Consider the following 15030-nt stretch of genomic DNA (forward strand, 5'->3'; position numbering starts at 1 on the left):
GTAGTATAGACACAGCTTAAGTAACTGAGGGATCTCTAGATCTCTTTGCCATTTTTCCTTGTGACTATCATGGGGCTGAAGTATTTAGGTTTGGACTGGATCTGGAAAGATAATGTCTACATAAGTTGTACTACTAAGGCAGCTTAAGTGATTGATGTTCTGCACTACATCAGTGGAGCCAAAAGGCCTGAAGTTCCCATGAAGATGCAGAGACCTTGCTGCAGGCAGATGAACAGCCTTAATGGCACAGGTATTCCCAGGAAGCCACCAATAAGTCTCTCACCTTGCAACAGAAATCCACTCACTTTGGAGAGACTTGGTGCAAAATGGTGACTCCAAGAATAATGGGGTGAAAGCAAGCTAAAAACCCTCACTGGCCAGAAGAAGGAAACATCCCAAACTAACATCACTATGAGCTACTGCAGAGCCTTTGAGGCTTCATTAAACTTAAATCAGTCATTTATACTTTTGCAGGTTCACCTGAAATGATTCGGCCGACTACTTAAATTGAATTCTTCTGGAAGGGACCAGGTGTGGCAAGCAAGCCAAGACAAGTTATCAAAAACATACCATCGTTTGGATAACTGCCTTAACCACATACTGTCTTGGATGTAAAATACAGCATCACATTCTTTCTTTTCACATATGCTCTTACCCCTCCCATTTTCAGTTTTGCAATGAAAAACTCTTACCATATTTCAAGATACCACCCCGTTTCCATCCAAGACTGGGTTTAGGATTAATATATATACACCATCATTTGCAAATTTAAATCAAACTAAGTTAACCTTCTTGGTTAAGGTTTATTTAACTTTCATTAATTTCACTATTAGTTGTTTTTTTTTGGAGGACTATATAGGGCTGTAAAATGCAGTTAACAATGATACAGACTTCCAATGATTATTAGTACCTGAACATGGAAAATATACAATTTATGATGGTGTTGCAGTAAGATAAAAGAAGTTTACTTTTATCTTTATAAAGGGCCATAGCAGAGACCCTCATAACATGAATTCTTCCACATGTATTTCAGGTACAGCAACAGAACTGTTTGGTATAATTTTTAACTACACTTGTATAGCCCTAGATTACAAAAAACAAAGATAAAACTATATTATAAATTAGAGTTAATTTTTAGCAGCTTATTAGAAAGATTGAATTCTGATCACCTCTATTAGACTCCAGACCTGTGTATTCAAAGTTATCTGATAAATGTCAAACAAAGCAAACACAAAGAAGAAACAGATTTAAAATTAATTTCAGTCATGTACATGTCATAGTACACACAAAAAACACACAGAGAAAATTGTGGTTAAGACATAGGACAAACATGCTGCAATTGTGCTTACCAGCTTGAGAGAAAGCTTCATGTAAAAATTGTAGAGATACAGGAAAAAAAGAGAAAAAAACAACAAGCGCATCAATGGAAGAGGAAATCCTTCAGTCCTACTGTTATATTAAAATGACACACACATATTCTCCTCACTGTTGATATGTGAAAATGGGCAACACTAGTAACAGATCTGTGCAAAAGTTCACAAGATGGGCCAAACACTACCATTCAGCTGCCATTTCATCAGTGGAAATGGAAAAGGAAAACATATTACACCTTTGCTTATTTACTTTGGCAATGCAGGTGAGAACCTGACCCAAACTGACTTACTTCAATGGCTAAGCAAGCAATAATGTATCCCCTTAAAGTAGAATTCTCACTCAGAAAAACTGACACTTTACAATACTTACATAATTAGGTGGATCACCGCACTCAACACTGAAGAGGCAATGAAATTCAGCCCCTGCTGTGGTGGCAGCCAACAAACGTCACAGGTGCCAGCCATGTTCTACAACTCTTTAGGGCAGGAAGTGGGAAATAATAATGAATTGAAATTCTGCCAGGACACAGGGACTGACCTCTCCACCAAAACATGCCATAGGCTCTCCAATGATTCCAAGTGGGGTCAGGGTCTAGGTTGCAAATCCCCACCCAAAAGACAGTATTCCCTTACTGTCTTGCTGGAACTCTAAGTATGAGAGAAGAGTGCTCTCTGTGTAATAACCTACACCACTTCTTGTACGTCTCCCTACGAAGTACTAATCATGCTCAAGCTTGTTTAGCTTATAAGGTCTGACAAAATTGCAGCAAAGGGAAAAAAATTACTCTTCTTTTTATCCAATTATTTCAGTATAAGGTTTTCACATTTATCTCCATGCCCACATTATTGGCATATATACAATTCCTTATGGGATATATGCAATCTCTCTCCTCCAAGCCTACTATATTTCTTTATGTAGAGCCAATCCAATATCATTTTGTTAGCCTACATCTTAAGGGGCTTCACTGGTGTGCATTGAAAGCCATATGGGTGTTCTCTCCATGTCCTACAACACTTAAAAATATTAGTATCATAATACGATGTTGCAATGCCTCATTACCTAAAGTTTAAACTACAGTGCCTTATTACCAGTGGTCAAAAGCCACTGTCACAGCTGCAACACAGGATGCTTTGCAGGAGCTGCACAGAATACAAATAGAAGCATTATAGCATTATTCCATTCTGGACATACGGGCATGAATTAACTGCTGTTCAATACAAGAAATGGGATACTGGAGGTTACTTGCCTGGAAAGGAGAAAATATACAACTTTGTTTCCCAACAGTTCATCCCACCTCATTTTCAGATAACCTGCATTCTGACTGAGTTGCAAGCCTCTCATGTGTAATGGTTGTGATTACAAACTATGTAGCAAATCCCGGGAGCAAAGAGATGCAGTTAAATGTACTCTGTGCTGAAGCAGAGAAAGTTAGATGGAACACAGAGGGCAGGTACTCCATTAACAGCATGAGCAAATCTGTATTTTAAGCCTTTCATGCTTTATGAAAATTGGATTATGAATATGTATCAGGGTAGTTTTACACAAAGTAACACAAATTTATTTGAGGTTTTGATCCAGTTTTGGGGTTAGTTTCCTGGGTGTTGAGCTCTTATAGCTGAGACCTCCTAGAACTAAACTGGTTCAGTATCTGTGTTGCTCTTTAGCAGGCAGTAACCACAACTTTGTGGTGTGGCTGGGGTAGATGGGAGGATCTGGCCCAGCAGGACATGGGGTGGGGAGCCCCACAGAATAGGAAGGTGGTAATCACTGACATGATCAGCACACCAGGAGACAACTTCAAGGGGACTTCTATGCTTCAACCAATCACATTTTGCATTCAAAAGCTGTACAAAATTTACAATTGGGAAGCCCATAGGTTATTGTATCCTAAGCTAACAAAAGTGACAATTTTAGGCAAGCACAGTTCTCCCAGACTGGACCTAAAATAAGGCAGGGCAGTGGAAGCACAAGTTAAGGAAATCTTTTTTTGACATTGTATTTTAATCTTCGTGAAGTTTTTCACGTGGTATCCAGTCACTTGGCAGAGTCTAACATTGTATTAAATTAAAAATATTCAAAAATACTCAAAAAATTAAAAGTATTCAAACAAAAATGTGGTCTTAAAACAAATGATGATAGATTGTCCATGAATTAATCCATCCTGAACTAGATTTTTTTTTATAATGAAACTGGTCAACTAAATTCCCTTGCAGTTAAGTCAATCAGTAAATAAAAATATGCCCCTAACCATCGAGCCTGGAGAAGACATACAAGCAGCTAAGAGGTCCATGAAATAGCCAAACAACAGTAACTATTTTTGAAAGATGAGGATTAATTATACAAATGGAAAGAGGAACTGGATAAATATCCTGCTGAAGAAACACAAATCTAGGCAGCCCTCATTTTCCTAATTGCTTAGCATTCCTGTGAACTTTAGCATAGACATGATCAGCACAAGTTGAGATCCTTCTACACAAATACACACAACAATTATGGTGCAGAAATAAATATTTATCTACAAAGCACTCTATAATGCACAAATGTTTGCTACATGCGCTACATTCTAAACACCAATTATTCTAAAGACCAAGCTATGGCCAAAGAGTCATCAGCATTAAAACTATTCTTCTACTGTAAATTCAGCAAATGTTAAGGAAGAATAGACATTATATGTCTAATGCATACATTTGTTGTTTGTTTAGTATTATGAAAAGCAGAAACTTTATTAAAAACACCCTCAAAATGTACATCAGACATTGTTATGCACAACATGAATAATAAAGCAGTAGAGATTCTAATGGGTTATAAATCAAATGAAAACAATGAAATGCTGGATTTAAAGCACAAAGTTTTCTGTTTTTCAAAAAATGTTTACATTATATGGCAGCAATTCATTTGCTGCACATCTGAGAAAACAAATTGTATTAAATGTAGTTACTAAATGTCTGCTTTTTTGTTTTTTGGCCAATTCTGTTGGGTTTTCACATTGAGAGGTTTGCTCATTTCATAGGAGAATGGAGACTTTTCTTCAAAAGACTAGAGAATGACATTTCTAAAAAGATATAATGAGCAAATCCCACCCAACTGTCACTTAAAGACATGTCTAACTAAGCCTTGCAGGGAACAATAAAGAGCTTAAATGCCACAAGCTTCAATAACACATAAGAGAGCATGAAAGCCAACAAGTCCATGTGTTATCGGATAATCACAGAGACTAACCTCACTTACAAAAGACAGGGGAGTGAAATAAATCACCGGACTTCAAGTTTATGCAAGGGTAAAATGTTTTATCTTTGATCTTGTAATAATCTCCTTTAGATTGCACATTGTGTTTACAAGTCACAGCTCTCAATCCTATGAACCACAAATGTTACATGCAGTTCAGGGAAGCTTTGATGCTAGTAGCAGTGCAAGTTAAAGCTCTATTGAAAAGAGGCAGTATATACCATTGATAGGAGTGCTCTCCCATTCCCTATGGACAGGCTTATATTTACGAAGAGGCAAAAATATTTTTATCAAATAGAGTGGAACCCTCTTAGAACACCTGTACATTGAACACCTTCACTGTATAACAGAAATCAGACCACAAATCTAACCAGTCTTGCAAGTAGCACACTCCAATAAGTTGAAATAGTTTGGGACTATGTTTTCCTATAGAGGTTTGTAACAGATAAACTCACATTAAGCAGGTTCCATTGTGGTCTGTATTTCCCATGTTTAACCATTTTATTGTGCCAATTCCAGCTTTTTGAGTACTGACAACTGCCCCTCTTTCACAAGATCAGTTGCTTCTATAAGTAAGTCATAGCTGTTCTTATGCCTTCTGCAACCCTCATTTTCACTGAAGCATTGTTTTGCAGTGTTGTAAGTGGGGTTAGCGACTGTGCAGCAACTATATGGGTCGATCACACCATACACAAACTTACAACATAATCCCTAGCCTCAACGGCACACGTGGGTTTCCCTAACGTCCTCTTCATGAGTTCTTTGTGAAAATACAAAGACTGAGTCTGCTGCTGAGTCAGCAAGAGAAAACACTTGTTAAAGAAGAGACTGACATGGACACCTCAACATTTACTGTTCCTACAGCAAAAGGATAGCTTTGGGTTTAATTAGCCAGTAGGTATGAGGGTGGGAACCTGCAAGATAGCAGGTAATTTCTTAGGATTTTTTTTAATTTTGATAAATTAACCATGTCATTTTTTTAAAGTTAGATTAAATATGTAAAATTAAAAACCATTTTTTGTTCAGGTCAGAACATATTGAGGGTATTTAAAAAAAACTGGTATTGATACAGAGCATGTATACTAAAATAATGAGCATTCCCAAGGGCAGTCATTTTTCTTGTGTGCTGACTTTCCACATCACCCATAACAAAAAACATTTTCTACAGGTGGACTGATAGTTAAGGTAACACATCAATGAAAAAGGTGCACAATATGTCACAGAGGCCAGACAAAATGATGAAGAAAACTTATTAATTGGTGCAATGGAAAGAAATATTACATTGTAATAAAGTCAACAACGTCCACTAGAAAAGAAACCACAAAAATCCCTCTCTTGTGTTTACTGGGATAGCCTGGAGAACAGAATCTGGTTGAGCCCACTAAGAAATACAATATCTGGATTTTTCTGTTTGCTTAAAAGAGTTGCTCTTTTTTTAAAAAAAAAAAAAAAAAAAAAAAAGCTTATGTTCCTGCCACTTGGCAATTATAAGATAAATTAATATCAGGTAACAAAGAATTGGATGTTTATGCTCTGAAAATGGCAGTTGAAAATGCAGAGTAGGCATAAATCAAACTATGAGTTATGTAAGTGGTTCCTGATTTTCTGCATATGCTTTTTTGCCCCTAACTTCCCTGAAGGGACAGTCAACTTTTGCCTGATTTTTTAAAAAGAATGATTTTTACATATGACATCTAAAATTATTATAACTAGAAAAGAGAAACATAAAACATAAATATTTCTCCATTTCTAGTTTGATTATAGTGCCTACCATAGATTAGTTTTCACTATGTCCCCTGTACTGTGTCTCAATTTCTTCTGTTTGTATGGGTCTCTCAGAGCAAAAAGGTAGAGATTTGTGGAAAATATCATTAGAAAGCCACAGAAACTGGCAAGATACAGACACCTACAACTACCTGTTACTGAATTTTTTAAAGACTGACCAGGATTCAACCACTCATATTGATGCTGACTGAAACTCTGTGAACTAAGCTGGGATGCACAAAGTGGGGAGTGGGCCCCTCGGGGGAGGGGTCATAAAATCTCATAAGGGTGCAGAAGACAATTGGCTGCTGGGTCTCAGGCTCATTCATCTAATTAAAAACACTGAAGTATGTTATTGTTTTATGTACATGCATTCGCATTTATACATTGATTAATAAAGTTTTTACTTTCTACCAACTTATTTTCTTACATGTGCTGAAAGGTATTTTTTTTCCATATGCACATAACCTAAATTTCTTTCACTTTGGATTGCAATAGACAGGTTGGGGGAGGAGTGCAAATTGCAGGGATGAAAGGTGGGGTCCAGCGTAAAGCGTTTGTTTGTCTACCCCTCGACTAAACTAATGTATGCTCTTGATTATTGAATGGACTCCTGACTTCCAAAGAGAAAGATTCAAGAAATCATCAGTTTGGAGACCTAATCCAAAACAGACTGAAATGTAGGATAGGAGTCTCATAGTGTTTCTTTGAATATTTGTTAGCACTTCTGTGCTATTTCTTTTTTTAAATTCAGGAATTATTTGTCCCAACCTTGAGCAGTGTAACATCTTATGTTTGGAAATAAAAACTCATGGAAATGACTAGAATTTTAAGAACAGCCAAATCCATTCTGAGTTCCTGAGGTAAATGCAGTAATTGTGTGGTTTTCACTTATTCATTTATTTTTTGGATAGCAAAGTACCAAAGTGCCATGGGAATTTCACACCATTTGCAATTTTGCATCTGTTGACCTAACTTATTTAGACACAGATTCTACCTAACTTGCATAAATTGCATAGTCTCTCACTATGCAATGCCTCCCACTGGGGCTAAAGGGAGTATTTATGTAGAACAGGTCAAATCCAGTTCCCACTGAAGTCCAGTGTAAACTTTTCATTGTTTTAATGAGAGTTGGATTTGGTCCTAAGGGACCAAGATGGATCAATATGAATAAAGCTGGCAGAGTCTTTAGAACTGGCTTTTATTGATTAGATTGATAGAAAAACAATCTACAGCATTGCTTAGGCATCTCCTGTGGCAACCTCTATTACAAGCTATTTGGCTAGGATGGGCATACTCCCTGAGCAAAAGGAGGGAGTAAACAGATAACATCAAGTTCTAATGAAACATTTCTGAACACTTCTGCTTTGCCAAGAATGCACTACATTTCACTGTCTTATGGGATTCCTGTATTTCTTTTCCACCTGTGCCTTTTCATCAACACATCTGTGCATCAATAAAAGCTTACTTCAATATAGGCAGTTTCTCCCAACATCCTAATACCAAATTCCCTCAGTAATACCATATTCATATATGTGTAACATCAGAGATCGTCCTCATATGCCGAATTCAGACCCTACTTGAATCAGGGCAGTACAGGGAGGGCAGGGCAGGCATACTCTTATAAATTCATTACCGTAAAAGCAATATGAAACAAGTACATACTCAACACAGCTGTGGCCCTATGCAGATATTTTTGCTGGGGTTATAGTCAACCTGCACTAAACATGAGGACTTGGATTAGACCACATCTGCACTAACACATGCCAGTCATATTGCTTTTATATATCTATAGGTTTTTCAAGCTAGAAAAGACCATTATGATTGTCTGCATAATGATAGGCCAGAAGCTGCTATGCTGAGAGAGGACTGGGGTTGTTTTCTGTCCCCAGAGCAGCCTGCATACCAAACGCCTCCTCCCCAGGACAGAGGTAGCCATGTTAGTCTAGCTTCACAAAACAAAAAAGCAGTCCTGTAGTACCTTAAAGACTAATATAATTTATTAGGTGAACAGCTCTTGTGGGACAGACCCACATCTTCAGATCTGAAAAATCCTGATAACTGACAACTGAGACAAAAGGAATTTAAAAGAAAGATAGAAAAAAATGAAATAAGAACTGACAAATTGTAGGACAGAAGGAAAGGCAGGGTGGGGGAAGGGGAAGAAAAAAGGTTTCTGCAAGTGTCTGTTAAGTTAAGTGGACTGCCTGGGCTCACTGAGAATATCAAAGGTGGTGAAATTATCCTTATAATGTGTAAGGTAATTGATATCTTTGTTGAGTCCAAGGTGATAAGTCTCAAATTTGAGAGTAAACTCCAGTTCAAGTGTTTCCCTTTCTAATCTGGTGATAAAGTCTTTTTGTTTTAGAATGCACACCATTAAGTGTTGGATACTGTGATCTGCTAAACTGAAATGCTCACTGTGAGCCATAGCATCCAACATTTAATGCTGTGCATTCTAAAACATAGAGACTTATTTATTCTCAAGCTGTCTCAGAGATACCCTACAAGTAGGGCCTCCATTGTAGAACTGAAAGAATGAGCTTCCCCCTCAGAAGTAATTAGGTGAAATTCTTGTGTAAAATTATAGAACTTGCTTCACATATGGATATATTTACAGAACTTACTTCATGACAAACTTTGCAACTTTCAGATTTCTAGTGGTTTTTAATGGGGAAATTATTTTTTAGTACTACTTTGAATGGTAAATTTGTCAACATGGCAGTTGCCAGACTGCATTATATTGTTTTTATATAATATTTAGAAGATTTTTTTTAAAGAGGATTTACTCTTTGTAACCAGATGCAGTGATTAGGATGTGGGTTGCACTGGAGTTCTCCAAACACTTCTTTGTGATTATATCATGTTGAAATTCTCTATACAGATCATCTTCAATCTTACTGAACATCACCTTCTGGACCAAACTATCAATGGGATTTTTTGTGCAGAGCAGAACTTGGCCCTTTATACCAAGTTTTCTCCTTATTATGACAGTTTTTAGGTTTTATAAAGTGAGCTAACAATTATAGTTGCTTTCCATACAATTTTATTATGCTTAGAAAGGAAAATAATCCCTACAAAATAACCTAATAACCAAGGCCTAGACCACGGGTCACCAACCTGCAGCTCTGGAGCCGCACGCGACTCTTTAAGGAAACACTTGCAGCTCCGAGAGCTGCTGCTGCTGACTCCTCTTGTGGCTCCAGAGGCTGCCGCTGCTTAAACAAACACTGAATTCAGTTACCTGCCATTGAGCCAACTGAATTTAGTTTTGTTGTGTAAGCGGTAGCAGCCAGAGATGCTCAGCAGTCAGCTGTGGCAGGGAGCCTGGAAGAGAAAGCCATCTGGGCAAGGAGCCACCCCACATGGGTGGAAGTCTAAGCCAGCAAGAGAGGTGCAGGGGGGAGGGCGGCGGAGGAGGAGGGGGAGACAGCAAATAGCGGCAGGGGGAGTTCGGCGACCACAGCCACTGCAGAACTGCATGCACTGAGATGAGTTAAGTCTGCGAACCAGGGTGAGGAGGAGGTTGGGGCTCTTAGGGGTTAATCCTGGGGGATGGGGCTCAGAGGGCTTAAGCCTGGGGATGGGGGAGGGAGGTTGGGGTTCAGGGGGTGGGGGGGTTTGCAGGATGGTGCACTAAAGCCTGGGGACAGGGGGCAGATTTGGGGTCTGCAGCAGGTAAAGCCTGGAGATGGGGGGTAACAACTTTCTAACTGGTACAAATTATTGCGTGTGACCTGTTCTTAAAATAGGGGTGATAAAAAGCACCCAGTTTGATGTTATTTATTAAGGACTGTCTCATATTCACATGCATTGCAGCTCTTGAAGGATTGATTTTGTAACTGAATTTGAAAAAAATGGCCCTTCTCATTACTTCAGTTGCAGACCCCTGGCCTAGACTGTGCCATCCACTTCTTAGCATGTTTAAAAATTGATAGAACAACAAGGTAGCATGATAGAAAAAACAGGAATGTCTTAATTTTCAAAACAAAGAAACATTCAGCCTTAAATGTGAAATTTTAAAAATGTTCAGAAGCTTTACATACAAAGACATCTAATTAGATTAATATCAAACTCAATATAAATACCTGAAACATCAATTTGCAACTATAGACTCATGTTCCTGCAAGTAGTCCACAGGAATTACATGAATAAAAGACTACAGACACATGTAAGCATTGCAGGATCAGGCCTGTTATTTTATGACCACTTCTCTACAGTTTACTGCCTAGCTCTGTTTATCTCACTTCAGAGAGAAATCTATGTAGCTAGGTGCTTATTTGTATATTGCTCTCTAAGTGTCAGCATCTCTGTGCAGAGCTATACGTTAGCCCAGGTTTTTCATTTTGGCTGTGGAGAGCAAAGCGCACCTCCAGAAAGGACAGTGCAACAGTGGCTTTATGCAGGCTGGGTTTGCTGCCTGGAATAAGTTAGAGAGCCAGAGGTCCTCCAATTTATTCATGCTGCCAATGAACTCAAAAGGCCAATCTGACAGGCAGGGATTACTTGATTGAAGAGAAGACATGGACATGTCCACTATCCTAGCAGCAAGAGGGACGGGAACTCAGACCCTGCAGCAATACCTCTGTGTCACTGAAGGACTGACCGAGCAGTGGGGTGAAACTCCCATGCCAATGGCAACTGCTGTAGGGCCTCTTTGCACTGATAGCACATTGCAAAGCTGCCGCACCACAATGCATCATCAAAGAGCCCTTACTTGTGTCATGTAGCCCCCAAAGGTGTAGAGGTATCAAGTTCTTACACATGTCATGAAATTCTAAATCATGGGTTTCCTTTCTTATAGTCAAGGGGAATGAAAGTCAGCCTAGAATCAAACAGAACCTATAGGCTCCATAGGAAACATACATAAAAACATATCTAGAAATGCCAGAACACAAGCTTCTGTATCTGGGGGAGGCAGCATGGTCCAACAGAGTGGGAGTTAGGAGAACTGTGTTCTTTCCAAGCTTTTCCACAGGATCACTGGCTCATGGGCAAACTCATTTAACTTCTGTTACTACTAGACTGAGTGCTACTCAATGAGGTATTTATTTTGTCGATGTGTAAAGAGTTATTTAATACATCTCTCCCTTCACCTTCTGAAAAAGGAAAACAAAAAAGGAACCTGTCATTTCAAACAGGAATCTGTTTTTTGTGGTTTCATTGTGGGGGTTTTTGACTAAAAATGACTTCACAGCACTGGATTCTTTGGGTCTGTTTGTATGTTATGGTAAAACACAATGGATCATTCACAAAACAAGTTTTTACATAACATAACGTGCAACAAAAGTATAAGAAAGACAGACAGCAAGAGGTATCCAGAGGAAAACTTACCCCGCGCTTTAGGCTCCTGAAGCAGTGGATTTTGGGTTTGGAGGTCATGAACTCGTTGAAGCGATGGGAGAGGGGTTCCTTTTGCTGCTTGGGAGACTGGGGGCCGTTGGGAACAGCAGAGGGTGAGGCAGAGGCAGGGGGAGGAGGAGGGGGCTGATGGGGGGATGTTAAAAGGGACATAAGCTACGTATAAGAGATGGAGAAGTGACAGAATAAAAAACCAAAATAAAAAGATAAAACACAAAATGAAAATAAGCATCAAAAACAATATTCAAAATCCAGGAAAAGCAATTAAAAACAAACAATTAAATATTTAAAGCCATGGTTCAAAGAAGAGGGGGGAAAACAGTGTCCAAGATTTGTGTTAAAGGAAGAATGTGATAAAAATGGAAGTGTTAGTAAGTAATGCAACAAAAAAGTAACATGGAATAATCTGACAGAAAGCTCATGCAAACTCTTACATGCACACTCTATTCCCATAGGACAGTCGGTGCTAGTTCTGTGGGCTAGTCAGAATGATGCATAAGTGTAGATCTTTCTTTACATGGATCAAATTAAGAAGGTACCTTAGTGCCAAGAAGCATTTCTATTACCTGGAAAACAATAAGTCCCATTCTTCCTGCTTTCAAGTCCCCATGCTCTATGCACACCACACTTATCTTTTAAAAATTACACTACAAATTTACAAGAGAGAAGGGTTAGGCTAGATTCTGCTGTTACATGAGTGTAAGCACTAGAAGACTTGATTCCCTCTTGCTCTGTATTTTGATTGGCTACTTGCAACAGTGCAAAATGAATGCACCATACTCTATTATTAGGGTTCTACAATCACTTTTCAGTGCTGCAAATAGCAAGGGAAAGAGAAGGGCAACAGAAAATGAGGTTGTTTCTGGTTTTGCATTGAGAGCAGATTTTGTCTAGTCTTACTGATACAGACCAATAATCCCAGATAAATGTTGCCATGCATCATGGTGTAAAGTATGACAATGGAGAGAAAAAGCTTAATGGATGTAAATGATAACGAGTTAAAAAAATCAGCTGCACAGTAATGGCTCAGTTAGATGTGCTGTGAAAGAATGAGTACAGCCATTCCCCACTCCCAGCTTCCCCAACTGCTGTACCAACAGTACAGGTTGCAATTATAATGCAAATAAAAAGCTGAGGAGAGTTAATAATAGTAACACTGGAGTGAAGCTTCCCGAAAGAAACAGTGTTAATTAGTTAGCAGGCACAGCACTACATAAATGCATATAATTCCCAATCTGATTTAGATTCAGAGATGGACCATGGCAAAGACAATTAAAAAGGTAAATAAACAAAGATCAACACAAATTAAGGAACAAATAAATAAAAATCTTAAAAGTAAAATATAACAAATATAGACTACAACAAAACATCAGTTATTAGTTTTCTGAGACTAAAGTTTGTTTGTTTTAGTCTTAAATTAATTGCCAGGATTACTAAACAAGACAGCTGTTAAAGGCTACAAACATACTGACATTGATGAAGTCTGAAAGTCAGTACCTTATTTTTCTTGATGAATGGCCACAATTTGCCCTTGGATTTGCCACCAAACTTGGGCTCAGATTTTCCATCGCCTCTGGAATTTGAAAGGCTGGATTCCGAGACAGTGCGTTTCATTGGCTGAGTGAAGTCTTCAAAATCAATATCTCCTGGTGGTTCAAAGCCAGATTTAAATGCTTCTATTACCAGTTGTGAATCCTGAAATGACACAAACACAATCTCTCTGTAAATATGTTGCAAACCAATGAAACTGAACAACAGTGTAAGAATAGTGGAGGAAAATGTCTGCTAGCCACAGGGAAGCATGTGATAGCATATAAAACCACCCCTAATTGCTAGTGGATTTGTTAGCACCCAAACCATCCATCACTCTCACGCAAAAGTCTGAGTCCAGTTTATAAAGACCAACTGCTTTAGACACCAATATTTTTGAATGGCCAAAGAAGGAGTAAGTACCAGCTAAAGAAACAAGACATTTGCAGCACTAAGATCAAATTCAATCAGAAATCAAAGAAGAAATATGATTCACTGACGATACTGAAATGGAAATGAAGAAATCTGAGTTCTTTTCTCAGATCACTCACTGGGCTACTGTATGACCTGGGCAAGTCACTTTGCTGTGCCTCAGCCTCCTTGTTGTAAAATGAAGCTTGATTGCCTTTATAAAGTGTTTTGAGGTCCACAGTTGAAAATTGCTATGTACATGCACATCATTAGTATTCCTGTTTATTTTAATCTAATGGCTTTTCAAACACTGGCTACGTCTACACGTGAAGCCTACTTCGAAGTAGCCTATTTCGATGTCTCCACATCGAAATAGGCTATTTCGATGAATAACGTCTACACGTCCTCCAGGGCTGGCAACGGCGATGTTCAACATCGACGTTGCGCAGCACCACATCGAAATAGGTGAAGCAAGGGAACGTCTACACGCCACAGTAGCACACATCGAAATAAGGGTGCCAGGCACAGCTGCAGACAGGGTCACAGGGCGGACTCAACAGCCAGCCGCTCCCTTAAAGGGCCCCTCCCAGACACACTTGCACTAAACAGCACAAGATACACAGAGCCGACAGCGAGTTGCAGACCCTGTGCATGCAGCATGAATCCCCCGCTGCAGCAGCAGCAGCCAGAAGCCCTGGGCTAAGGGCTGCTGCACACAGTGACCATAGAGCCCCGCACGGGCTGGAGAGACAGCGTCTCTCAACACCCCAGCTGATGGCCGCCATGGAGGACCCCACAATTTCGATGTTGCGGGACGCGCAACAACTACACGGTCCCTACTTCGACGTTGAACGTCGAAGTAGGGCGCTATTCCCATCCCCTCATGGGGTTAGCGGCTTCGACGTCTCGCCGCCTAACGTCGATGTTAACATCGAAATAGCGCCCAACATGTGTAGCCGTGACGGGCGCTATTTCGAAGTTAGTGCCGCTACTTCGAAGTAGTGTGCACGTGTAGACACGGCTACTGTGGCCATGATTTCCAAAGAAGCCTGCTTTTAAAAAAGCACATGGGTCAGGTTTTCAAAATTCTCTCAGCACTCATAAATCTGGTCAGATGTTCAAGAGTTCTGAGCATCCTGAGCTGGATATCCACTAGCCACTTATTTTGAGCATGTAAGTGGAAGCTGATATGTACTGTAATCTACCCCTACATCGCTTAAACAAAATCTAGCATGTATAAAATATTAACCCTTTGTGCAATGGAAACAGATCTTTGAATATATGGTTCAAATATGTAAGAACAGAAAAAATTAAAGAATAATCATTTTCTATCATCCTTCCTTAAGACGCATATACTTTATTGGT

The 15030-nt window shown here is 39.2% G+C and overlaps 1 protein-coding gene across 14 annotated transcripts in view; it reads right to left on the reverse strand.

Moving 5' to 3' along the window:
• The window catches only part of FNBP1 (formin binding protein 1), a 157342-nt gene that overhangs the window by 26014 nt on the left and 116298 nt on the right, over positions 1-15030 (reverse strand). For 6 of the 14 annotated variants that reach the window (XM_075015794.1, XM_075015791.1, XM_075015802.1 and 3 more), the window contains 4 exons: positions 13222-13419; positions 11698-11880; positions 5301-5390; positions 1350-1364 (listed from right to left, as the gene is read on the reverse strand). In XM_075015794.1, the coding sequence (XP_074871895.1) occupies positions 1350-1364; positions 5301-5390; positions 11698-11880; positions 13222-13419 (486 nt within the window). The remainder of the gene's footprint in view (positions 1-1349; positions 1365-5300; positions 5391-11697; positions 11881-13221; positions 13420-15030) is intronic. The other 8 variants (XM_075015800.1, XM_075015798.1, XM_075015797.1 and 5 more) reach the window with 5 other exon arrangements.

Source organism: Carettochelys insculpta, chromosome 21 (assembly GCF_033958435.1).
Source record: "Carettochelys insculpta isolate YL-2023 chromosome 21, ASM3395843v1, whole genome shotgun sequence".
In the NCBI taxonomy this organism is placed as follows: Eukaryota; Metazoa; Chordata; order Testudines; family Carettochelyidae; genus Carettochelys; species Carettochelys insculpta.